This window comes from Sapajus apella, unplaced genomic scaffold, assembly GCF_009761245.1.
Source record: "Sapajus apella isolate SASKATOON/1434 unplaced genomic scaffold, GSC_monkey_1.0 scaffold78, whole genome shotgun sequence".
NCBI classification, from domain to species: Eukaryota; Metazoa; Chordata; class Mammalia; order Primates; family Cebidae; genus Sapajus; species Sapajus apella.
In genome coordinates this window covers 9,761,141-9,788,960 of record NW_022437018.1, presented here as the reverse complement: position 1 = coordinate 9,788,960, position 27,820 = coordinate 9,761,141, and the positions used below count along the sequence as shown (strand labels likewise).

At 36.9% G+C, this 27,820-nt stretch overlaps 1 protein-coding gene across 6 annotated transcripts in view; it reads left to right on the top strand.

Annotated features, from left to right (window-relative positions):
- HERC4 (HECT and RLD domain containing E3 ubiquitin protein ligase 4) overlaps positions 1–27,820 on the top strand; it is a 146,420-nt gene that overhangs the window by 93,412 nt on the left and 25,188 nt on the right. For 5 of the 6 annotated variants that reach the window (XR_004261037.1, XM_032252596.1, XM_032252599.1 and 2 more), the window contains 5 exons: positions 7,093–7,212; positions 17,192–17,215; positions 19,362–19,460; positions 21,009–21,176; positions 21,402–21,545. Coding sequence is in view for 5 of the 6 variants with exons in the window: in XM_032252596.1 (XP_032108487.1) it covers positions 7,093–7,212; positions 17,192–17,215; positions 19,362–19,460; positions 21,009–21,176; positions 21,402–21,545 (555 nt within the window). In the remaining variant the exon portion in view is untranslated. The remainder of the gene's footprint in view (positions 1–7,092; positions 7,213–17,191; positions 17,216–19,361; positions 19,461–21,008; positions 21,177–21,401; positions 21,546–27,820) is intronic. The other variant, XM_032252598.1, reaches the window with a different exon arrangement.

Below are 27,820 nucleotides of genomic sequence, written 5' to 3'. Positions count from 1 at the left end.
AAGGTGCAAGACAAAATCCCCTTTACTTTTTCTCCACTTTTCTCAAGGAGGAGTCTTGCCCCATAGCTGCCATTGTGAGGAATGTGCTGAGTCTCACCTGAAGCTGGGAAGTCTCAGGCTTACCCAAGGCCTTTGTACATAGTACCTGGGTATTGCTGCTGATTATTCAGGGTCCAAGGGCTCTTCAGTTATCAGGTAATGAATGCTGTCAGGACTGGGTCTTTCTCTTCGAGGCAGTGGGTTCCCTTCTGGCCCACTATGTATCTAGAAATGTTGTCTAGGAGCTACGGCCTGGAAAGTAGTCCTCACAACTGATTGGTGCCCTGTCCTGCTGTGGCTAAGCTGGTATCCAAGATGCAAGACAAAGTTCTCCCCACTCTTCCTTCTCGTCTCTCCACAAGCAGAAGGAGAGGATCTCTTGTAGCCACAAGCTGTGCAGCCCTGGGTTAAAGAGGGGTAGTGCTAGCAGTCCGTTAACAGCCCCAGGTGGTGTCTCAGTAGGTCGCATGCCTCCCCAGTTCACTGGCTCTGGGTCCACTTCTGCACTAGGACTCACCTAGTAGTTGAAGCCCTTGTGGCTTGCACTGTCTGAAGTTTATTGAGGGCCGCAGAGCACTTTAGTCCACTATAGTGAGGCTTGCAGGAACTCACATTTTGACCACTGGGATCCACAATTCTCCTCTGGCTAGGGCTAGGTTTTAATGCTCCCTCTGTGGACAGGAGTCAGCTGAGTTTGATTCATTTTTACTTTTTGCCCTAACAGGGCAGTGCTGAGCTCAATGCCTCACAACTGCTACATTCTTTCTCTTTCCATATGCACGGAAATGGTATCTACACCACACTGCCACTGCCAGGGGCTAGGAGAGGGGTGCTGTTGGTGATTCAATACTTTTTTGTATCTCTTTTTTTCAGCAGTATCAAGTTGAAACCAGGTACTGTGAGTGCTCACCTGATTTTTTGGTTCTTGGGAGGGTCCTTTTTTTTGTGTAGATAGTTGTTAAATTGGTGTATATGCAGCTGGGACAATTGGTGGAGCTTTCTATTTTGCCGTATTGCTCCACCTCTTCCCATGTTTGCTTTTAGGGATGGAAACTGTGGTTTAACTTTTAAATTTTAAGTAAGATAAACAAAAATATATATCAGAGGTCAGTGGGATGTGAATCATATTCTGCAGCAGTCACTAAATTTTAGAATCCAATGTGGTTAAAAAGTAGTTTGTATATTTATAAACAAATATTGGAGAGGGGAAAACCATTGTGTTTTTTGTATGACTATTCTGTATATTTTCTTTTTTAGTAGAAAGAGTTTGGCTAATTATTTCAGTTGATTAGAGCACAATACTAAAGACTCCAGGGAAGAACCTGCAAACTTTTTCTGTAAAGGACCAGATAGTAAATATTTTATGCTTTGTGAGCCATGCAGTTGAGAGTCAATTCTCAACTCTACTGTAGGCAGCATGTAAATGGATGGGAGTGGCCAGTTTCCAGCAAAATTTACTTTAAAAAAATAGTGGGTAATATTTGACCCATGTAACAGCAGTAGCATTGTTTCTCTTAAGGAACTTAACTATAATTCTATGATATCATCTATCTGTGCATGCGTATTTCAAATTTCCTCATTTATAGCACAAACTTGTTTATATTACTGCTTTTAAAATAACTAGAGTCCAGTCAAATTTTGGTTTTTGCAATTGTTTGTTGAGTCTTGCCACCCACCTTTCTGATTCATCAGCATGGTGAATGCCTCTTTCATTTCTATCAGCAATGCTTTGTAGTTTTCAAAAATCTTGCTTTTTTTTTTTTTTTTAATTATTCCTTCTTTCTCAAAAATTTGTTCCTTGGAGAAGGGGCAAAAAAAAAATTTTTTTTTGTCCCTTAATGTTTTTGGTGCTTTTGTAAATGATTTTTAAATTTTTATTTTCCAATTATTTGTTGCTAGTACAGAGAAATAATTCTTCTTCTTCTTTTTTTCTTTGAGATGGAGTTTTGTCACCAAGGCTAGAGTACAATGGCGAGATCTCAGCCCACTGCAACCCCTGCCTCCTGGGTTCAAGTGATTCTCTTGCCTCAGCCTCTTGAGTAGCTGGGATTACAGGCACCCACCACCATGCCCAGCTAATTCTTACATTTTTAGTAGAGATGGGGCTTCACCATGTTGGTCAGGCTGGTCTCAAACTCCTGACCTCAGATGATCCGCCCACCTCAGCCTCCCAAACTCCTGGGATACAGGTGTGAGCCATCGAGCCCGGCCTGGAGAAAATCAATCAAGTTTTGAATGTTGGCCTTTTACCCTATGACCTTGACAAATTCTTCGTTCTGGTAATTCTCTTATAGATAGGTTCATTTGGCTTTTTTGTATACACAGTCATGTAGTTTTCTTGCCATATTTTATTAACTAAGACTTCTAGTACAATGCTGAATATAAGTGGTTATAGTGGTCATCCTTGCCTAGTCTCTAATCTTAGAAAGAAAGCATTCACTATCTTAACAGTAAGTATAATGTTAAATATGGGGGGCAGATTAGATGGATTTTATCTGTTTGAAGAAATTTTCTTCCATTTCTCGTTTGCTGAGTGTTTATTATGAACGGATGTTGAATTTTGTCAGGTGTTATTTCTATTTGTTGAGATGAACAGATGATTTTTTCTCTCCTTTTTTTTTTTTTTAAAGAAATATTATGAAATGTGTTGATAGATATTAAAGCAATCTTGCATTCTTGAGATCAACTTTACTTGGCATTATATTTATATTATACTTTATATATTATTGGATTTACTTTGCTAATATTTTATTGAGGGTTTTGTATCTGTGTTCATGAGGGATATTGATCTGTAGTTTTTATTTCTCAAACTGCTGTCAGCTTTTGGTATCAAGTTTATTTTGGCTTCATAAAATGAATTAAGAAGTGATCCTTTATTTTCTGAAAAAGTTTGGTTAAGATTGGTATTATTTCTTCATTAAATGTTTGATATAATTCATCAGTGAAATCATTTTGGTTCTGGAATTTTCTTTTGGGAAAATTTTAAAAATAAATATAGGATATTTCATGTTTTCTCTTGCTTCTTCAGTCAGTTTTACCAAGATATCTGTGTGATCATGTTTCTTCTTTAATTCTGATAGTGGTAATTTGTGTCATCTCTTTTTCTTCGTCAGTCTGACTGTAGGTTTATTTATTATTGATCTTTTCATAAAACCCATTTACTTTTAATTTCTTCTCTAGTGTTTTTCTTTTTCTGTTTTCTCTTTCATTGATTTCTGTTCTTTATTTCCTTCTGCTTGGTTTGTGCTTAATTTGATCTTTTTCTAGATTCTTTTTCTTTTTCTTTTTTTGTGGTGACGGAGTCTCACTCTGTCGCCCAGGCTGGAGTATAGTGGCACGATCTCAGCTCACTGCAACTTCCATCTCCCAGGTTCAAATGATTCTCCTGCTTCAGCCTCCCAAGTAGCGGGGCTACAGGTACGTGCCACATGTCTGGCTAATTTTTTGTATTTTTAGTAGAGGCAGGGTTTCACCGTGTTACCCAGGATGGTCTTGATCTCCTGACCTCGTGATCTGCCTGCCTCAGCCTCCCAAAGTGCTGGGATTACAGGTGTAGACCTTTTTCTAGATTCTGAAAGCAGAAACATTGATCATTGATTTTAGACCATTTATTCCTAATATCATCATTTAATTCTATAGATTTTCTTTTGTGCCTGGAGTCATTAGCATCCCACAGATTTTGATGTTATGACTTTTAAGTTCAAAATATTTTCCTAACGCCCATCCCTCCCTGTTTCCTAGCTCCAACATTTGGGTCTTCTCTGAATCTGACTCTATTGATTGCTTCGTCTTTAGACAGTTTTTTGTTTTGTTCAGGTTTTTTGTTTTGAGGCAGAGTCTCACTCTAGTCACCCAGGCTAGAGTGCAGTGACATGTTCTTGGCTCACTGCAATCTCCACCTTCTGGGTTCAAGTGATCCTCGTGTCTTAGCCTCCCAGGTTGCTGGGATTACAGGCATGTGCCACCACACCCAGCTAATTTTTGTATTTTTAGTAGACATTGGGTTTCACCATGTTGGCCAGGCTGACCTCAGATGATCTGCCTGCCTCAACCTCCCAGAGTGCTGGGATTGTAGGCATGAGCCACCACGCCCGGCCTGTTCAGTTGATTTTTGATGTCTCATAATTTTGGGTTATCTATAAAATAGTAAGAAACTGAAATAAGTAGATTTAAAACTTATAAATGGGTACACCTCTTCTGTCTGGTATTAGTGTAGGAATTTGAGTCTGTATTCAGGAGTTAAGATGGGATTAAATTTTTAATTTGCTGTAAATACCTTCATTACACTACAGGCCTCTAATGCTAGAGGAATTTGAGGCCTCTAACATTAGAGGAATTTGAGGCCTGTAGTATAGTGTGTGTAGGGTAGAAGTGGGGTGTCAAATGGTTTTTGTGAATGTTTGTGCCCCTTTCTTTATGCCTGCTTCTTAGAGGGGTTTTCTTCTCACTCTTTCCCCCTGTCAGTTGTAAACTGATGTTGCTTTTTACCCAGTGCTTTCAAGATTGGTAGAGGAGAGGGAATAGAAATGGTTCTTGGTTGTTGTGATGTAGCCTTGGTGTTAGGTAGATGATATGTGTCTGAACCTCGAATGGAACTTGGTTGTTGTGATGTAGCCTTGGTGTTAGGTAGATTATATGTGTCTGAACCTTGAATGGAACTGACCAAGTGGCAGCCAAACTCTGCTTGGATCTTTTTGTGTGGAATTTTCTGCTCCCTCCCTCAGCAATTGTAAACCACTAGTCCTACTGATAGAAGATTCTACACCTAGGACTGTTCTTGTCACCTTTCCTCCCAGGAATTGAAGGTTTTTCCCTCCCTCAGCAACAAGATAGGGGTTTGCTTCCCCTTCCTCAGTGGCTCAAGGCTTTTGCTCTGTGTGAGGGAAGAATCTGGACAGGTTGGTGGGCCTTCGTTCCTTTCTCATGTGGCAGCTAATTCCTGTACCATTGAGAGAGGTTCTTGTTCTTCTGCCTTGTTTCTTTTTGTTTACCCCCTCTGCTGTGTTTCCAGTTGTTTTCCTGGGTACCCAGTGGCAGTCTATGGAAAAGAGGCTATGAGTGAATGCCAATTGCCTGGGACTCTGCGGAGTTTCATACTGTCAAGCCACCCCACACTCAGCTTTAAAGTGATCCTTAAAATTTTACCGTATTCTGCATGTATGACAGTAGTAGTTTCCTCTTGCACTGTGTCACAAATGAGCCATTTCTGGTACCCTGACTTGTATTTGTTGATCCTTGGAATTCAGGCTAGTTGGTTATCTTGTGACTTTAGCTCTCTCACAGGTTGAAGAAAAGTTTTCAGTAACTTAGAAGTATTATATTTAATTGCCAGCATTCTAGGATTTTCCAAATCTCTTTCTGTTACTGATTTTAGTTTGATTCCATTGTTGACAGAGTACATATGTTGTATACTTTGGATTCTTTTAAATGTATTAAGACTTACAGTATGGTCCAGGATTTGGTCTATCTTAGTGAACATTTCACGTACAATTATTGGGTGAAGTGTTCTATGACAGTGAGTGCAAGTTGGTTGAAATTGCTGTTAAGATCATTTAAACATGCTGGTTTTGTTTATTTTTTTCTATCAGTTAATGAGAGGGGATATTAATCTCCAACTATGATGGTGGTTCTGTTGATTTCTCTTTCATATGTTTTCAAGCTCTCCTGTTTTGGATTGTTGTGACTTCTTGGTGGATTAATCCTTCTATTATTATGAAATGTGCCCCTTTTCCCCTGGAAATGCTTTCTTTGAACCCCTTCTTTAAGAGTACCCTTTCAGCTGTGCTTTCTGTTGGTTTGGGCTTTGTTTATTTATTTTATTTATTTTTGGCAAGTCTTTGTGCATTCATGGTTTAGAGTTAGCCAAGGATGTTGTCGGAATTTGCACACAGATTTTGGAGCTTCATCCTCTGGATTCCTTTCTTTTGATTTTTTATTCCTCACTATCTGGCTGTGCTGGCAGCTTCAGTCTTTGTCTGTTAAGACTGCTGTTTTCTGCTTGAGCTATATCCTCTACTTGTATCCATTCCTGTTTCTGTCTACTTTTGGTTGCTCTCCAGTGTTTTTAAGTACAGTAGTTGTTCTTTAATGTATTGTCTGAAGCTTATAATTGTTATTGTTAATTATAATTGTTAATACCGATACAAAAGTATTCTGCCATATTTAGTACCAGAATTCCTCTAGTCTCTTTTAATTTAGAATAGCTCTTACCCTTTTTTTTTGTTTTTTAATCCCTACTACCTTGATTTTTTTGAAGTCTTGGCCAGTTTTCTTATAAAAGCTTCATAATCAGGATTTGTCTGATTATTTCCTCATTGTGATGTTTATTTAACTGGTTTCTCTCCCTTGTATTTGTTTGTTTAACTAGTTTCTCTCCCTTGTATTTGCAGTAAACTAGAATTTAGGAGACTTGATTGGATTTGGGTGAAACTGTTTTTACTTCATAGATCATACGTATGCCTCTTGTTGAGTTATATCACCAAGAACATTATATTTCATTGTTCCAGTATTGGTAATGATTAGTTAGATCACTTAATTAAGATGGTGCTCTCCACTGTAAATATTTATTTTTATCTTTGTACTTAGTAGGTAATCTCTGGGGTGGTAATTTGCATCCTCTTCATTTTTCACATCTTGTCCAGATATCACCTCCTAAAGTTTATTCTGATCAGATGCCAGCACAAAGTAACACTTCACAAGCATTAGCTGCTATTATTAAGGTCCCATTTCCCAACCATAAATCCTTGTAGTATCTAGTTTATATATACCATATACACTTTATTGATACATATCTCATACTGTGTTGTGGTTATAAAGATGTGTCTTTCTTTTCTAGATTTTGGGGTACTGACTGCAGATATCACATCTTACAAATCTTTATGTCTTCCATAGCACTTAACTAGCATTTTGCATATAGTAGGCACTCAGTAATTATTTTTTGTAGGAAGAAAAAATTAGCAAGAAAATCCCCAAATCTTTTTTTCTTTAGACATTTTAAATTTCTCTGTCTTGAGTACTGATTAAATTTAATGTCAATTATACTTTCTCTTGTAGGTAAATGAGAAAACGGGACAGATTATACAGTATGATAAATTTTATATACATGAAGTACAAGAATTGATAGACATAAGGAATGATTATATCAACTGGGTCCAACAGCAGGCCTATGGAATGGTAGGTTTCCTGTGCAATTTGTGATTTTATTTTTATATATATGTATCTAATAAAAATGAAGCAATTGCTTGGTTTTGAAATGAGAATATTTTTTCAGAACTTTTATCCAGAGCTTACTTTTTAAATAAAAACACATTGCAAAGGAGTGCTATATGTTATTCAGTATTTATATGCAAATATTATACTCTTTTACCAAAGCCAAACCAAAGAGATGAATTACACTAGAAAAAAAATACTACAAATGTGACATGGATTTTTAATTCGTTTATTTTCCATAATGTTGCCTCTTACTTCTCCAGTGTTGAAAATACTGGTATTCTTCATAGTGGAACTCCTGAAAATGCATTATTGTTTTGAAACTGGTGCTGCAAGACTACCAAAGAAGGCTGGTTGTAGTGGCTCATGCCTGTAATCTTAGCACTTTGGGAGCCTGAGGCAAGTAGATTGCCTGAGCTCAGGATTTCAAGACCAGCCTGGGCAACGTGACAAAACTCCATCTCTACTAAAAATACAAAAAGTTAGCTGAGTATGGTGGTACGCACCTGTAATCCAGCTACTCAGGTGGCTGAGACATGAGAATCACTTGAACCTGGGAGGTGGAGGTTGCAGTGAGCTGATTATGTGTTTAGTTTTATTTCAGATTTTTTATATAAATGTGGGTGCATACATCTTCTTATGTGGCTAAGTCTTTAATAACTAGACATTATCCCATTAAAATAATATCATTGTCTTATAAAACTTGAATTAGGTACATAAAATTTTAATGCAGAAATGGGTAAGCAGCTAGATTCAAAATACTTAGGTTTAATACTCTTATTTGCTAGCCATTTTAGTATACTTCAGTCCCACTTTTCTGCACAGAGGTAGTTTAATATGTGTCCAGCAGTTATGTAATAAGTTTCATTGCTTGCTAGGCATCAGCTGTAAACTCCTTGTAGATGGGTACTGTTGTTAACCAGCACCCCTGACAGTGTCTAGAATATGTCTAGTAAGGACTAAAAAAGCACAGTAGTTTTTGAATGACAGTCTGGCTAGTACATACTGTTTTTAGGATACTCCCACCTCCTGGGATCAGGTTGCTTCTAGACATCTTTTCCTTCTCTGGTGTACTTGGGTCTGGACTGGGAGAGACTCATTGACTTTTCTCCTGAATTACCTTGAGGCTGGATCAGGTTTATAGCCATTCTATAGATTTAGATCTACTCACTTGCTATTCAACAATGAGAATCTGTTATGTAGCAGGCACTGATTTAGGTATTAGAAACACAGTGGTGAACCAGACAGATTAGAGCCTTGTTTCTCATGGAATTCGTAATCTAGTCGGCAAGATTGACAATAGTCAAACAAAGCAAAAAATACCAGCTAGTAATATGTAGTATTAAAATTGAGGCGACTTAGTAAAGATAGGTTTCAGAAAAGACTTGTCTAATGAAGTATGGAATGTTAATCTGAATGACACGGAGCAGCCCTTTAAGATCAGAGCAGAAAGAATTTCAAGAACAATGAACATTTAGTAAAAGACCTTAGGTAAAAACAAGCTTGACAAGATTGAAAGGTCAGAAAAAGTCAGCATGGCGCAGTGGCTCAGGCCTGTAATCTCAGCACTTTGGGAGACCAAGGCTGGCAGATCACGAGGTCAGGAGTTCGAGACCAGCCTGGCCAACATAGTGAAAACCTATCTCTACTAAAAATGCAAAAAATTAGCCAGGCATGGTGGCAGGTGCCTGTAATCCCAGCTTCTCGGGAGGCTGAGGCAGGAGAATCTCTTGAACCCAGGAGGCGGAGGTTTCAGTAAGCCCAGATCGTGCCATTGCACTCCAGTCCAGGTGACAGTGCAAGACTCCGTCTCAAAAAAGAAAAGAAAAAAGAAAAAAGCCAGCATGGCTTATGGGAGTGAGGAGGGAACAGAGAAATGGACAGGGGCCAAATCATAGAGAGTTTCATAAATTAGGGTTAGGAGTTTGGATTTTATCTAAAGTATTACAATAAACAGGGGAAACATACTCTGATCTTTTTGAATAATCACTTTGTTGGTTATGTGTAGAATGGGACAGAAATGAAAGAGGGAGACCCATGAGAAAACTATATTTTAGTAGATTAGGGGAAAGGAAATTATAGGTTTGACTAGGATGGTAGTTGTGTAGATAGAAGAAGGAAGTGGACTTGGAATACATCTTGGAGATAAAAGAGAATCTTGGAGACAAAGGGAAGTTAAAAATTACTGATGGTTTGGATATGAGATGAGGAAAGTAGAGAAATCCACAAAGATTAAAAAGCAGGTGTGGTAGAGGGAAAAGCAGGAGAGGGAAACCAAAATTTAAAAGTGAAAGAGAGACTGTGTTGAATGCTGCAGAGGAGGAGGATAAAACCATAGAACTTGACAGTTAATTTGGTTACGTGAGGGTAATCAGTAACCTTGATAATACCATTCTAGGGTTGGGGTGTTACAAAGAGAGATTTAGAGGTGAGGAAGCCATAACAAAATATAGGCAATACTTTGAAGAGGTTCTGCATTGAAGAGGAGCCAAAAAAAAAAAAAAAATGAAGTGGTAGCTGGAATCAAGGGATAATTTTTTAAGAAAGAAAATAATTGACTTCAGCAGACTTTTGAATAAATACTTTCTTTTTCCTTCATCTCTGACCTAGGTAAAGCTTCTCAAACTCTTTCTGCAGAGAACCTGTGAAGGCAGGAGAAATAACCTATCTCTTAAGGATTTAACCTTCCCACAGCAAGACTTGAATGGAGGCTAATTTTCTGTCTTTAAATGCAAATTTTGCATTATGAGCATAAGATATTTATTGCAATATAAATGAGATGAACTTTGTTCATACCAAGACTTTGCATATATACCCTCACACACCAACTAGGGTACCTAGGTCTTTTAGCAGTATTTTTGAAAGGATGCAGAACATTTGGAGGGATATGTAGACCCTTTTAAAGAAGAACAATTTCTTAAGAAACCCAGTGTTCACTTACATATCATATAAATACATACACACATTAAACTAGTTCTAAACTCTTAAACTAGTGCTTAGCTCTTTAAAGAACTCTAAGACCACAACAAATTTATAATTATAAATAACATTGCAGGCCGGGCACGGTGGCTCATGCCTGTGATCTCAGCACTTTGGAGGCCGGGACCGGTGGATCACAAGGTCAGGAGTTCAACACCAGCCTGGCCAAGATGGTGAAACCCCATCTCTAAAAAAATACCAAAAAAATTAGCCAGGCACAGTGGTGTGTGCCTGTAATCTCAGCTACTCAGAAGGCTGAGGCAGGATCGCTTGAACCAGAGGGATGGAGGCTGCATTGAGCTGAGGTCATGCCACCACACTCCAGCCTGGGCGACAGAGTGAGACTCCATCTCAAAAAATAAGTAAATAACATTACAGTCTGGGCACAGTGCCACATGTCTGTAATCCCAGCACTTTGGAAGGCTGAGTCGGGCAGATCACCTGAGGTCAGGAGTTGTAGATCAGCCTGGCCTATATGGTGAAACCCCATCTCTATTAAAAACACAAAAATTAGCTGAGTGTGGTGGTAAGCACCTGTAATCCCAGCTACTTGGAAGGCTAAGGCAGGAGAATGGCTTGAACCCAGAGGGTAGAGGTTGTATTAAACTGAGATTGGGCCATTGCACTCCAGCCTGGGCGACAGAGTGAGACTCCGTCTGAATTAATTAATTAATTAATTAATTTACAAATTGGAAAATTAATTTATTATGGAGAATGTGGTGATGATTAGGAATTCTGGCTCACAGCATAAATATGTATCATAAGGAAGCAGAGTAACTTACATAAGAGTGCCTGATCTAGTCATTTCTGTCCTTGGGAAAATTACTTAATTTCTCTGAGATTTCATTTTCTTTTCTGTAAATTAGGATATTAGTACCTACCTTAAATGTTTTGAGAAGATTAATTTATATGATCCATGTGAAGGACTTAAGAGTAATTTCTGGCACATAGTTAAGTCTTTATAAAATGGTGATTATTGTTGCTGGCTACCTTGACACAGGCTACCGATTTGTCAGTAGCTTTTATTCTGACATGTCTAATAACACTGTTCTCTTACTGCCTTTCTCTATGTGCACTATAATGAAACATTTGCTTTTAGAATAAGTTGTGATATTCATTTGGTCTTCACTTACGAAGCACCATCATTTAAGATCCTAGGCAATTACAGAGATCCTGTTTGGTACCAGTTTGGTTATATTTAGAACCATTGCAGACCTTGAAGATTCATGGCAATACTGGGATTATAAATGGGTTATCCTAATTTTGGATTTTTAAATCAGCCTTTAAATTATTGGCATAAAACCCTAAATTTAAAATTTTCCTATTGCACTCATACACCCCCTAAGAATGTATCCCCTGGGATCTGCCAGCCCAGTTTGAGAAACATTGTCATAGAGAATCATATTTGCCTGGATCACAGTGAACTGTATCAGATGTTCTTTGATTTATAATTTATATTTAGTAGCTTTGCCTTATTCTAAACACTGCAAGAAAATTTTGTCTCTATGCCATAATCTTTTGGGTTTTTTTTTTCTTTACCTTTCTTTCCCAGTCAAGGATTTAAGAATCCATCAGGTATACACTTCCCTGATCCCTAAACTTTAATAACTAATTCTATGAAATTCTTGGCTTTCCTTGTAATATCATTTTGTACTGCTAAAACATCTAACTTTTCACCTCATTGCCTTCCATTCTCCATCCTGTTTTACCTCATTCCCCTTATGTGTTTTTGTGAAGCCTGCTTGATTCTCTTACTCTTGCTAGTTACTGTATAATCTTCTGTGTTTTTTTCCATGACACTGATCTCAATGAATAAAATTATTTTTTCATGTGGATTCCTTTGCTTTTTATCTTTTTTTCCCCCTCTACTATGATCTCTTGGCAAAATAAAAGAGCATGTGTGTTTTTCCTCTCTCTTTTTTATCTTCTGCTATGTAATGATTTTCCCCACTTTCTATGTACTATCCTCAGTTTCCTTATCCTCCTTTAACTTTGCTTTTAAATTGTAAAAATACCTTATTGGTTACTACCAAACTCTTTGCTGTTTTTTGATTCCCTTCCTAATACTTTTAGTTATGGTTCATGCATATCCTCATACATACCTAGTAAAAATTGACTAATTCACAATAAGGTATAGAAAGGTCTATACTGGGTCTGTCTTGTTTGAATTACAATGAGATTCAAGTGAAACTTTTTTTTTAATACATATGCATGTTTTCTAAAACCGTGTATACCTATTTGAGAGGTATGTCAGATACAAGTAAGTACTAAGAAAGCTGCTATGGTAAATCGGTGAACAAACATTTTACAGTCTTTGATATTCTATACAAGTAATAAATCATTTCATATTAATCTATATGTATAAATTATCACCATATTTGTTCTGTGTTAAGTTGTATATTACTCTGGGCAGGTGCTGAGCTACCAACATGATGTGTTCATCAGCAAAATAGGAAGATAGGCTAGTATAACAGCTGGGTAGACCAGTTTTGGGAAGTTATACCAGTATCTAACTTTCCTGGGTTAGATTTCTTTCTCATTTAATAAAGCAAAGAAGTTGACTGAAGTAATTGGTGCTTTCTCACAGCTCAGAAAAGTTCATCCTTGTTTTTTAAAGCTCCCTAGTCATTTTTAGTGGCATTAATATTTTGTAGGGATCCAGTAATAAGTAATAAGATTCTTAGGCTGATCATAATATCATTTTTTTCCTTATGTATTAGATTATCAAATTATGTTTGTGTATTTTTTATATTCTTTATGTTTTAGAAATGTCTTTTTATTTCTCTCTTACCTGATAAGACCCTTCATATTTACTTGAATAACTTCAGTAACTTTGGTATACTTTCTTTGGGTTAGTAACTGCTCAGAGAAATCCCATGTTATGCCCTTAAATCAAGATGACACCAGCAGTGCCAAGGTGCTGCATCTATTTTATCTTTAAAAACTGGAACCATTGATAAAGAGCAAATGAAAGAAAAAAAAGAAAAAGAACTGGAACCATCATTAACAATTTGTGTTAAAAGCAGCCTTAGTAAAGTCATAAAACCCCGACTTTTGAACGTTCCTTTAGTCCTTTGTCACTCCAGCTTCTAGGGCATTGAGTAACTAAAATTAGACATGCCCTGGCTGCACATGGTGGTTCAAGCCTGTAATCCCAGCATTTTGGGAAGTCAAGACAGGCAGATCATTTGAGCTCAGAAGTTCGAGACTAGCTTGGGCAACATGGTGAAATGCCGTCTTTACAAAAAAACACAAAAATTAGCCAGGCATGGTGGCACACCTGTGGTCCCAGCTTCTTGGGAGGCTGAGGTGGGTGGATTTCTTGAGCCCAGGAGGCAAAGGTTGCAGTGAGCTGAGATCGTGCCAATGCACTCCAGCCTAGACAACAGAGAGAGAGACCCTGTCTCAAAAATAACAAAAAGGCATGCCTTAACCCAAGTTTCAGGGTTTCCACTCTAAAAACAGCTAACAGTTAGTGCTTGAGTTTATGGATTTGGAGCCAGTAGTAGCTCTCACATTGAGTAGTATGCTGAATTTTTAGCGGTGGACCTTTAGTTGACTTAAGACGTTTTTGTTATCCTGCCCACCCCCTGCCCCTGCTCCCCTTTGTCTTTTTTTTAAATTTCCATTGGAAATACTAGTATGATGCATTAAATTTGAGCCACCTTGCAACTCTAATATTTCCCAGAAGAATTTATTCTTGCCTAGCATCTACTCTTTTAAAATGTTTGAGCCTTTGTCTACAATTCTTAATCCTTAAATTGAAATTTGTAATAATTATCTTAATCTGGTTTTCCCTTTGATGCCTCTCTCTCCTAGAAAAATGATTTTATCTCATGTCTAATCATCCCTCTGTTTCTCAGGTTTTTCACATGTCCTATTATTTTTCATATTCTTACCAGTTCACATCTTTCTCCCCAAATTTTTGGTGTAACCAAATCATACTCTGCTTAGTATGGGGTTAGTGACACTATAAATTCTAACATTATCTTATTGACTTCCCCAGTGGATAATGATGTGCATAGCATCTGTGTCTATTTAATATAGATGCTGTGTAATAGAAAAAAGGTAATGCATACATACCTTTCATTACTTAGCTAAGAATAAAATCCATCTTCCATGCTATGAACTCCCTTGGTATGTAGTATAGTTATCAAGCAGGTCATAGATGAATTTTTATAGGCTTTTTTTTTTTTTTTGCTTATTTAAACTTTCTTAGTAGTAATACCACTTTTTAAATGTCCTACAAGAGGAATATTGGTGATGTGAAGGCTGTGCATGTGTGAGTACCGGGATATATTGGAAGTCTCTGTACCTTCCTTTTAATTTGCTGTGAACGTAAAGCCACTTTAAAATAATAAAGTTATTTTTTCAAAAACGTCCCATAAGGTATACTATAAAAGGGTTTCAAATGTTCTTTTATTTTGACTTCTAGCTAAACCGAGTGTAATCTAAAAGGCTTTTTTGCAGAACAGTCTCTAAAGACTTTCATCTTGTTTACACTGCCAATAGGAGCACTTACGTAGTAATAACTTGGTACTCGGAATTTTTTTAAAGAAACTCGTCAATAATATTATTCCTCTGAATAGGATTTGCATAGAGTCATGTTTTGCTTACGCTTACACTGCCTTGGCTTTACTTAACACAGTATAGTGAGAGAACCCAAAGTCTTTGCTAATATCTTAAATCCTCCAATAATACCCGGGTGACATGTGGGAACTTAGTCAACTACAAAGTTAAAGAGAACATTCCGAACAAGACTGCCTTCACCTCTGATACCAATTGTGAATTTGGGGAGGGTCCCCCAAACTACTCTCAAGTTTGTTAATTTGCTGCAAGGCCTCCCTGAACTCACTGAAAATTGTTACACTGATGATTAGGGTTTATTACAGGGAAAGGATAATGGGTTAAAATCAGCCAACAGTCCTTTTGGCTCTCTGAACAGCACCATGACATTTGGCAAGAACAAGCACCTTATGAAAGGTGACAAATAAGGAGCCAGGAAGCGGTTGTCTACTTTCTAAAAATAATTGATATGGTATGAAAGCACCTGCTATGTGTAGCATAAGAAATACTGGAGAAACACTAGTCACCAGGACTCAAGGAGCCAAAATTATATCTGATGGCCTCAAGGGTTCTGTGTGTTTGAAGTGAACCTTTCTGATCTGCAGAATGATGAAATTGTATTTTAAAAATTCAAGCGGACTACTGAGGATATTCAGGGCCAAAACTTCCTAACTTCCACAGCATGGATCTTACCCAGGACAAAATGAGTTCCGTGGCCAAAACTGATAGATCATGAAAGAAGTTCATGTTAATGTCAAGACCACTAATGGTTATTTGCTTCGACTGTACTGTGTCGGTTTTACTAAGAAACACAACAGTCAGATACAGAAGACCTCTTACTCTCAGCACCAACAGGTCCATCAAATCCCAAAGAAGGTGATGAAAATCATGATCCAAGAGGTTCAGACAAGTGACTTGAAAGAAGTGGTCAATAAATTGATTACTCACAACATTGGAAAAGATAAAGAAAAGGCTTGCCAGTCTATTTATCCTCTCCATGCTTGTCCTTGTTAGAAAAGTAAAAATGCTGAAGATGCCCAAGTTTGAATTGGGAAAACCAGGGAGCTTCATGGCGAAGGTAGTAGTTCTAGAAAGGCTACTGGGGATGTGTGACAGGTGCTAAAGTTATATGAGCAGATGGATGTGGAGTACAAATCCAAGAATCTGTTTAAAATGTAGGCTTTTAATAGTGACAAATAAAAGGTTCCATCTGTGGAAAAAAAAAAAAATCAGTCAAAAGAAGCAGCACATAGGACAGAGTCTGGAAAAGATATCAGAGGCAGAGCTTCTGTTGTCCTTTCCTTGTGGAGTCATGGATGAATTACTTTCCTGGCATAGATGTGTGACAATACAGAGCATTTCCAGCCAAGGAAGCGCAGCAGAACGCTGGTGCCCAGAGTTTTTACTGGGGTTCAATCACTTCCTGCTCTTGTGGTGACCTCTAGTTCTCAGCTCTTCTGGAGGCAGAACTGACAGCACGAGGCCCAAGCCACTATCATAAACCACATTGTCCAGTGGCTAAAGCCCCAGGCAAACAAAGACACTCCTGTCAGGCATGATATTCCACAGGTCTGTAGGTTGCCTCCCTGTAACCTAGGGCAATGCCGTCTTCTGGGGTAAAATTAATTCTTTATAACACAAGACATCATCCACAAATTTAGTAACATATTTTCTTCAGATTCTGGTGCTTTACACAAGTCTACTCTGAGCATATGTGGAATGTTCGTACATTTCTGTTTAATAAGTTTTCATTATAATTTCCACTATTACTTCCTTAATTAATATGCCTTTCTCTTCTCATTTCTTTTTGCTTGTCAAGCCTTTCTCTCTTCTGTACTTTCTGTCTTAAATTAATTCAGCTTTAAAGAATGCTTAATGTAAGATACCTTATGTTTTACTGGGTTTTTTTCTGTCAAAAACAATATATGGCTTATTTCTTCCTGTCCATATAGCATTTTAATCTACTAAACGGTGTCAAACATTTTGCTGAGATTTTAAAAGTCTTAAAGTCTGAGAAATGCTTTTTCCATTTTTGGGTAGAGAAACAGCCATGAAATTATTTTTTTAAGACCAAGCCAGGCATAGGATTAGTTGTCTTATTATGCCTAAATTCTGCAAATGGGGGTGCTTAAATGCTGAAAACAAATTTCATTATGTTCAAACCTCAGTAATTTTATGATCACAAGGTACCTGAAACAAAGATCTTACATTTATAGATATATATATAAGATACATGTGTGGGGGGTGGTATTTTATTGTAGATGTATTTTCTACCTCATTACTTCAATATTCTGCTGTAGCAAAATATATGAAATGCTACCTTGAATAGAAATAGTTAAATTTGGACACTAACATTGCTCTTTCCTCGTTATTGTTATATTCTGCACTGCTGTCTTAGGATGTCAACCATGGATTAACTGAGGTAAGTTTGGTGTAATAAAGCTCATGTTCAGAGTAAGATATACTCCATTTTCTCCTAAGTAATTGAAGAGCCAAATATTTTTTTTTGGGATGTGGTTAAAAAATGTAAATTAATAAATATATATGTGTCTTTTTAAAAATTGAGTCTGTAGAGATTATCTTGTATAACATTTCAGAAGTTTTCTGAAGAAAATGAAATTCTGTTAACATTACATCTATATGATGCCTTTCAACAATATTTGCTTCAGAATAGTTTCTGTCCTCCTTAAATCTTCCAGTATAAAATGTAATTATCCTCACAATATAAAAAAGCAAACTTTTATTTTAAAATTTAGCAAATGCCTACTTAATGTGGCTGAAAACATTTTATATCAGAGAAGTAAAATGAGCTTCATTTTTAAAATTTATTAATTGATACCCAAAATGGTCACAAAGTTAAACTTCTAGTATGAATATCTTTCTCACTTCTAATACATAAAAGTTCTAGCGCTTTGGTTTAAGTAATCAACAACCCTAGACTACCCTTTTAACACTTGGGAACCTTAAAATACTTTCTTTATCTGTTACAGATTTTGGTTTTGCTTTGATATGCTTTTTGTTTGTTGGTAGGTATGTTTTTCCCAGCACTTGAACCAGTGAAGCATTTTGAGTTGGCTTTAAATTATGGGTCTAATATGATTTGCTTCTTCTCAAATAGAAGTAGCACAAAATTATGAAAACAGAGTTTTGAGCCAAAGGGTGCTTTAGAGATATCTAAATCTTTATGAATTTCGGAGAAGTAAAATTAGTTTTTATGATTGTTAGCTAGGCAGTGCCAAAATATAGGATGGAGGTAAACCTTGTCACATGAAAACCACTGAAGAGTGAATGTTGAGAATGGAATAAAAGACAATTTAGAGAGAGTATGATCAGGACTACAAATATTTAAACTACATACACTTCCCAGCAGGGGCGAAACAAAGACTAAATGATGCATTGTGATATATAGAAATGCAGATTCAGGCCGGCAAGGTGGCTCATGGCTGTAATCCCAGCACTTTGGGAGGCCAGGGCAGGCAGATCACGAGGTCAGGAGTTCGAGACCAGCCTGGCCAACATAGTGAAAATCCGTCTCTACTAAAAATACAAAAAATTAGCCGAGCGTGGCGGCGGGTGCCTGTAATCTCAGCTACTTGGGAGGCTAAGGCAGGAGAGTCGCTTGGAAGCCGGAGGGGGAGGTTGCAGTGAGCCTAGATTGAGCCATTGCACTCCAGCCCATGTGACAGTGTAAGACTTGGTGTTAAAAAAAAAAAAAAAAAAAATAAGAAAGAAAGAAATGCAGATTCAGACTATGAAGAATTATCTAATCACTAAGAAGTGGATTTTTTATGGTATATTAATTCATTGGAAGTCTTATAGCAGGGACTCTGAGTCAGGGCAGGCATAAAGATATTATTGTCTTGTTGAGTCAATGGTAGAAGTAGGTCCTCTTCCAACTACAAGAATGTGTGACTGGCAATTAATAACTCTTTATATTTTACTGCATGGTTAAAATACTAAGCAGTCAATCATTGTATTAACTGCTAGGATAAGCAATTGTCTATAAAGTGTCTAATGTCTGATAATTATAATAATAGATCAGTTTTCCTAACTTTAAAGGCTAACATAATAAAAATGGTACTTTTTTTGGTATATTAAGTAAAGGAACAGATTGTTGGACTCATAATAATTTTGACACCCTAATGACATTATACTAATATCTGTTAAATGAAGGAATAGACAGATTACTTATCATTAGCCTCAGTTGTTGCTGTTGCCCTAACATGTAAAAACTGGTTATAGTATTTAACATAGGAGCCCCTGATTTTAGAACAAATTTGTAACCTCATTCACTGAGACTTGCAATTAATATACGGTAAGCAAAAGATACTTGCAGTATATGATTGTATGGACTCTCAAGTATATAGTTGCCCCCTAAAATTGCAAATTGGGTTTATTCCAATGCCTCATTTAATTTTTAAAAATTCTGTAAGCAGCATGTTTTATTTTTAATTCCTGAACCACATGAGTGAATAAAGAATGTAAGTCAACTTTATAAAAAATGACAGCATCCACAATAAGCATATCACAAATCAACTTGTACTAATAAGTTAATTTTTTATTTCCAGTTGGCAGATATCCCTGTTACAATCTGCACATATCCATTTGTATTTGATGCCCAAGCAAAAACTACTCTGTTACAGACAGATGCAGTCTTACAGATGCAGGTAAAACATTGTATAATACTAATCTAATTTGAGTTGCTTTTTTTAAAAAATTGTTTCTTTCATGTTTTTAGACAATAAATAGTTGAAATTTTTCTAGGATCAGTCATGAAGGTATGCAAAGTACCTTGGGTAGCTATATGTCCCCATTTTACATACTTAGTAACAGATGGAAGTTACTAGAAGTGAGGTGATGTTAAAATAGGAAGCATTTGATCTCTTGTTAGGAAGAGGATATGAAATTTCCTTGAAGAAAGTTTTAATAATAAGGTATTAAATATTTTCCTGGGGTTGGTCGCCATTGTCTCCTATTTCTCTTTCATCTCCCCTTCCTACCACCCTTCCACATTCATTTTATGTTGAGCATTCTTTGTTTTATAATGGGGATTTTTAAAACAACTACATATTATGACTTTAAAGGGTTACAGTAAGTTTGCTTTATCATTTGATCTTGTAAATAAAAAAGATTTTGAGCTGCTTCCTCTGGTATAGAATATCTGACTATACCAACTAAGGATTAAGGAAAGGATGAAAAAGAGCTTGAATGTTTAATAATCTAAAAATATTTTTAAAAATTAAACCTTCAAATCTTGTTAACCATTTTTATTCTGTTCAAATAAATGCATTTGGTATTCTAAATATTTTTGTAGGATTCTATACTAACAGCTAGTGAACCAGTTATTTGGAGGTCTTTGTTAAAACAGTAAGTTAATAACTTGGTGATTTTAACATGGGATATTCCATTTTAGAACAAGAACTCAGGAAGAACCGTAAGAAAAGAACAAAAGTTTTAAATGATAAAAGGCAAACGCTTGGTTTGTGAGCACATATGATGATCAGTTAATTAAGTGAATTTGTATAATACTTCCTTAGCCAAATTGTTTCTTATTCTCTTTGTTTTTTATTTTTTTATTTTGAGACAGAGTTTTGCTCTTGTCACCCAGCCTGTAGTGGAATGGCACAGTCTCTGCTCACTGCAACTTCTGCCTCCTGGGTTCAAGTGATTCTCTTTCCTCAGCTTCCTGAGTAGCTGGGATTACAGGCGCCCACCACCATGCCCTGCTACTTTTTGTATTTTTAGTAGAGACAGGGTTTCACCATGTTGGCCAGGCTGGTCTCGAACTCCTGACCTCAAGTGATCTGTCCTCATTGGCCTCCCAAAGTGCTGGGATTACAGGCGTGAGCCACTGCACCTGGCCTATTCCTTATATTCTTTAAAGGTTTGTTTTTTTCTCTTCTTTACCCTACCCTCCAGTGAATGTTTTTTAGGAAAACCAGTGCTCAGATTTATCAGTATTATTATAGTTCTATACTTGGTTACTTTAATGGTGTTATGGGCTATACGTTAATATAAAAACATTCTAAAGGGTACTCTTTATGCTCAGTTTATTAAGTTTGTATGCCATACTGGATACTGTGTTAGATGCTTTGTTAATTAAGTAGTATAGGAATTATAGAATACCTATAACTAATCGGTAGAGGTTAGCTTCTTTCAGTCACAGTAGCTTTATTGTAGCATTGCTGTTAAAATGTTAATCTTTTGTTTTCTAGATGGCTATTGATCAGGCCCACAGACAGAACGTCTCCTCTCTTTTTCTCCCAGTGATTGAATCTGTGAATCCCTGCTTAATTCTAGTGGTGCGTAGAGAAAATATTGTAGGAGATGCAATGGAAGTCCTTAGGAAAACAAAGAACATAGATTACAAAAAGCCACTCAAGGTAATTTCACATTTTCTGTTGTTTAATTGGGACTGTTATTCAGAAGTCATGTTTAAAGTTTTCCTATTTGTTTTTTGTCAATCTTTGAAACTTAATAAATCAAATTATATATGTAAACTGTTAATTATTGAATATTTCTTAGTAATAAATAACATGTTATAGGGTCTCCAGAATGTAGTTTCATTTCTTTACAGACTATTTGGTGTTTGCATTGTGCTATTTTAGGTTATATTTGTTGGAGAAGATGCTGTGGATGCAGGAGGGGTACGCAAAGAATTTTTCTTGCTCATCATGAGGGAATTATTGGATCCTAAATATGGCATGTTTAGGTATTATGAAGATTCCAGGCTCATTTGGTTTTCTGATAAGGTAAAGTGTCCAACTATCTAAATTACTTCTGTGTATATACCTATGTATTTATACCTGTATTTATCAAGTTAATTCAGTAAATAAGGAGTTATTACTGGATTCCTAACATATAAAATCTGCTTTATTACAGTTTGAAAAATTATAAACTTTGGACTTGGAGTTGTCAAAACACGTTTGATGCTTACCACACATTTTAAATTAACAAAATAAATTAAGAGATGGTCAGCCAGAAAATAATGTTGACTATTTCTTCTGCTAATTTCAATTTGGGGACTGAATAATAATCACCAGATTAACTTTTCTTGTGGGGAAAATTAATTTATCATTAGGAATCATTGATTTCTCTACCTTATCATTTAGGGCAGGTCAGCAAACTATAGTCCATTAATGAAATTTTTCCCACCATGTGTTTTTATAAAGTCACACCCACTTATTTACCTATTGTCCAAGGCGACTTTCACACTGCAATAGCAGAGACAGAGTTTACGTAACTGCAACAGAGACCCTATGTCCGAGAAACCCCAAAATATTTGCCAACTGGCCCTTTACAGAAAGTTTGTTGACTCGATTTAGAGATCATAAGTGAAACAGATGGATCAGTTTTGTAGAATTCCTGACTTGAAAGAAATTTAAATAGAATATGTATTGGTTGTAAAAACCTTGATGTAATATTTAATCATTCTGCTTGGAGGTTGGCTGTCTTACATGATGTTAGCAGTCATTCGTGCTCAGTGCCTAGACTCATGAATTCATTAGGAGTTGCAAAATGGTGTGTTCCTCTAATATTTCTTTTTTATTTACTAGCTTGGATACTTCTATATAGAGAAATTTCCTCACATTTTTTGATTTCTTAGTAGTACAGCTCATGGGAAAGGATTCTGTTTAGTTAATCAATTTTTCAAAAGAATGAATTGGTGTATTAGCATAGTCCATTGGTAATAATTCATTTTTTTGTTTTGCTTTCAAGTATCATGTATTCATGGGTTTAAACATACTTGAAGTTTTTCAATCCACTGCAGTTATTGTCTTTATTGATGCTCATATTGTCCCATCTTTGTTCAAGGAGAGCTCTTAAGGTTGGTGCCCAAGGCCTTTTGAAACAGCTTAAATACTTTTTGGTAACTTTCTTGCTACCTTATGTATTTACTATGGCAGAATGTCCCGGACTTATCTTACACATTTACTACCTAAAACTACCAATATTACCACTAATATTATTATTACTAAAATTTTTAAAATTGTTTTTCAGTTCTTTTTGTCCATAGGGTATACCCTAATACAGATAGACAACCAGATAATAGAGTTTTGATATGATTTACAGTTGTTACACTCTATGGTTATACCACCAAGTGAATACTCATTTAAGTTAGCCTGTTTTTAGGGATTCCTTGTTCAAATTCAATTTAGTTTTACAATAATATAAAATATCTACATAGTTCCAAAGTCAAATCTACAAAATAAGTTATATTCAAAGAAGTCAAGCTCCACCTTGTTTTCTCCATCCTACAGGTGATCTTTTGAAAAGGTATGGGCTATCCTCCTTAAAAATATATATATGTAGATAGCGATATATTACATACCAATGTCATTTTCCTGGTTTTGACGATGGTTATGTAAGCTGTTATCACTGGAAAATTGAGTGAAGAGTACATGGGAATTCTTTATATTATTTGTGCAATTTATGAGTCTTTAAGGTGTTTTAAAATAAGTATTTTTTGGCCAGGAACAGTGGCTCACACCTGTAATCCTAGCTGTTTGGGAGGTTGAGGTGGGTGGATCACCTGAAGTCAGGAGTTTGAGACCAGCCTGGCCAACATGGTGAAACCACCCCATCTCTACTAAAAATATAAAAATTAGCTGGGTGTGGTGGCAGGCTCTTGTAATCCCAGCTACTTGGGAGGCTAAGGCAGGGAGAATTGCTTGAACGGGGAGGCAGAAGTTGCAGTGGGCCGAGATAACACCACTGCACTTCAGCCTGAGCAACAGAGTAAGACTCTGTCTCAAAATATAAATAAATAAATAAATTTTAAAAATAAAATAAGTATTTTTAAAAGTAGTGGTATACTATACATATTTTTTCCTTTATCAAGTAAGGGTATCTTATTTTAGGTGAGAAATTGGAGTGTGATGTGATTAATTACTCAGAAAATGAAAAATCAGTAATGAAAGAGGGGATATCAGTTGCAGGAGTAGGGTCCTTAAGTTGTGAAGACAGGATGGGGTTTAGTGTACTTGTCAGAGGATGTATTGTGGACACATAGATCCATATCAGAAGGTGATATAGTTTGGACATCCCCTCCAGATCTCATGTTGAGATGTAATCCCCAGTGTTGGCGGTGGGGCCTGGTTGGAGGTGTTTGGGTCCTGGGGACAGATTCCTCATGACTTGGACTGTCCTCCCAGTAGTGAGTCAGTTCTCATAAAATCTGATTGTTTAAAAGTGTATGGCACTGGCCAGGCACAATGGCTCAAGCCTGTAATCCCAGCACTTTGGGAGGCTGAGGTGGGCAGATTACGAGGTCAGGAGATAGAGAGCGGCCTGACCAACATGATGAAACCACGTCTCTACTAAAAATACAAAAATTAGCTGGGCATGGTGTCATGCGCCTGTAATCTCAGCTACCTTGGAGGCTGAGGCAGGAGAATCACTTGAACCTGGGAGGCCAAGGTTGCAGTGAGCCAAGATCACACCATTGCACTCCAGCCTGGGCAACAGAGCGAGATTCTGTCTCAAAAAAACAAAACAGTGTATGGCACCTCTCTCCCACCCTCATTCTCTTGCTTCTGCTCTGGTCATGTGATGTGCAAGCTCCCACCTTAGCCTTCTGCAGTGAGTAAAATCTCCCTGGGGCTTCCCCAGAAGCCAAGCAGATGGTGGTGCCATGCTTTCTGTATAGCCTGCAGAACTGTGAGCCAATTAAACCTCTTTTCTTTATAAATTCCACAGTCTTAGGTATTTCTTTATAGCAATGCAAGAACGACCTAATACAGGAGGGAAAGCCAAGTACATACATATGTAAATGCAAATCACTTGATATAGTTGATGGTAGGAGGTTGTGAAAGTTTGCTTGAAATTATTTCTATTTTTTTTATAGTGAAGTAAGATGCGGGGTTATTAGCAGTATTTGGTTGGCAAGAAAAAAAGTTAAAATTCTGGGGACTTGGAGATGGGAGAAGTTGTGAAGTTATCACTTTGAGAAATGAAAAAATACATTGATCATGTAAATAAATACAAGATTAGACTGGCAGCATTGAAGGCCCACTTGAAATTTATGTTCATAAATTTAAAAGGAGACCAGTTCGCATAGTTGTGTTTTTTCTCTTTAGTCACATTTAGCTATTTGCATAGAGGTAAGGACAAGACCAACAGTTGATTTTAACCAGATTTTGGTTTTAGCAGGTCAGTGTAACACAGAAGGGAGTAAAGGGCAAGGGAGTTATTATAATGAGGGATTATGGAATTTCAGCTTTGTGTGAGCTTGGTTTGGACAAATAGATAAACAGATTGTAGTTGATGGAGTTGTATTGAGAGACTGAGATGAGAAGTCAGAGGTGATGGTTAGTTACAGAATGCTTGAAATTGAGTATTGGAGTATTGTAGTTGAATGTAAGATATAACCATGGGAATGATCGTTGAGGCGTGGTGGAGAACAAGATTGTTGGAAACAGACAGGACCAGGAACTGAGAGGCTAATGTGTTATATGCATTTTTTGTCTGGATATTGAAGTTGTCAAAAACAATGACAGAAATAGTGGCAGAAAAAGAAAACTTAAGATAGTGCCAAAGTCTGTGAATGAAGGACTTGTGGAAGGTTTTTTATACAACTGCCCAAGGAACAGCAGCAGGGAATATAGTCAGTTGGCCTGTGTTTCAGGGGAGTCGGAAGTTTTAGGATGGCAAATGGAAGGAAGTCTAGAAGCACCAAAGAGCAAGGAGACCTACCTTAGCTCTAGACACAATCATATGAAGGTTTGGAAGAAAAAAGTGACACCATTTGTGAGAGCTGCAGAGGAAATGGTGTCCTCAGGAGATAGTCTTGTTTTCTTAGACAAAAAGGGGAACAAAATTGGAGTTTATGATACAAGGAGTTTTCCAAATGGTAGATTGTAAGTTCCAGGACAAACAGTGAAAGGGTTTGGTGGAGCAAGGACAGTCATAAAATTGTGTCAGACTTGAGTGCATCTCACAATGCTGTATGGATGTGGGTATAGGGATAACGTATGAGTTTCGTGGCTTTGTATTTGGTTGGTAAACAGGCATAGAAGACATGATGGAGTTAGTCCTAAGGGCCTCTGAGGTAAGTGGACAGTCTGCTTAAATCCTAGCCTCCTTCCTGGCACTGCTTTCTTTGTAGAGAAAAAGGGAAGTTTATAGTGGTGTAACAGGTAGAATTTGAGAGAGCATATGAGGTTGGGGCCTGTCCTGCTAGAAACAGTTCTGTCCGCCCTTTAGTCAGTTTTGCAAAGAGAATGTTTTGAGACCAAGGGAGGGGCAGTTGTAACAAGCTTTATCATGAATCTCTGTGGGACCTTTTCAGCTATATCTCAACTTGGCTGGTGAGAGCCCCTTAGAGCTGGCTCTACCCTTTGGTGTATTCCTGACATATCTCCATTATTTTTCAAGCATTTCTTTACATTTGGTACAGTAAACATTCCAGAATCATCTTTCGTTTCCTCCACCCCAGCCCTGGCATTAGCCATTTTTTCATAAGAGCCTTGTCTTTTTTAAGTGGAAAATGGTATTTAGAAATCAGGCTCTAGATGCTAAGTGTACTTAATGTTTCCAGAGAGTCAGTAGTTCTGGGTTCTTTGAGCTGACAGAACTAGGAGCTATATGTGTGTATACGCATATGCATACATAGACATATCTATATTTAAAGCTGTATATATATGTTGAAGACCATGTAATCAAACTGATACTTCTAATTCTATTCAAACACGAAAGAATTTACTGTAGCCTTCTCACTTTCCATATTATGTATATAACTTTCATCATCAATAAGAAACCTTAATGCCATCATCTTTAGGGTTTTTACTTAAATCTCCCCTGTATATATCCAGTCTTCAGGCTGCACTGGTCGAAAGCTCAACCTCAGATATACTGGATCACCATCTCAGAAAAGGGATAATAGTAAATGTTACCTGGGCACTTTTCCCAAATTCCCTTTATGATGTTAAGAAAATTCCCTTCTTTTCCTCGTTTGTTAAGCATTTTTATCATGAAAGAGTGGAGTTAGTCTTTTATGTAATCCTTTTTTTTTTTTTTTTTTTTTTTTTTTTTTGCTTTGTTTTGTTTTTTGGTTTGGTTTTTGTTGGGTTTTGTTTGTTTGTTTGTTTTGAGATGGAGTCTCACTCTATCACCCAGGCCGGAGTGCAGTGGCACAATCTTGGTTCACTGCATACTCCACCTCCTGGGTTCAAGCAGTTCTCTCCTGCCTTGGCCTCCTGAGTATCTGGGATTACAGGCATGCGCACCATACCAGGCTAGTTTTTTATATTTTCGGTAGAGATGGACTTTGACCATGTTAGCCAGGCTGGTCTCAAACTCCTCACCTCAAGTGATCCACCCACCTCAGATTCTCCAAGTGCAACATTTTGTTGACAATTTTCACATCTATGTTCGTAAAGAATATTGGTTTGTAGGGCTGGATTTTTGTTTGTTTACTGTTTTTTTGTTTGGGGAGTATGTGTGCAAGGTCCTTGTCTGGCTTTGATATTTTGATAATGATGGCCTCATAGAATGCTTTAGAAATATTTCCTCTGCTTTGATCTTCTGGAAGAGTTTAAGAATTGGTGTTAATTCTCCTTTAAATGTTTAGTAGAGTCTGTTCCTTGGCTTTTCTTTGTTGGAAGATTTTTTAATTACATGTTTAATCTCTTTAATTGTTATGGGTTTATTCAGATTTTCAAGTATTTTTGTAGTGTCAGCTGAGTTCACTTGGCCCCTTGTATCTGTGGATTTCATATCTGTGGATTCAACTAACCATAGATAAAAATATTCAGAAAAAAATTGCATCTGTACTGAACATGTAACAGACCTTTTGTCATTATTCCTTATACAATGTAGGATAACAACTATTCACATAACACATTGTGTTTGGTATTATAAGTTATTTAGAGATTATTTAAAATATACAAGATGATGTGACACATTATATGCAAATACTCCATATCATTTTATATCAGGGACTTGAGTATCCTTGAATTTTGGTATTTGCTGCAGGTCCTGGAACCAATCCCCCATGAATACCAAAGGACAATTAGTTTGTCGATTT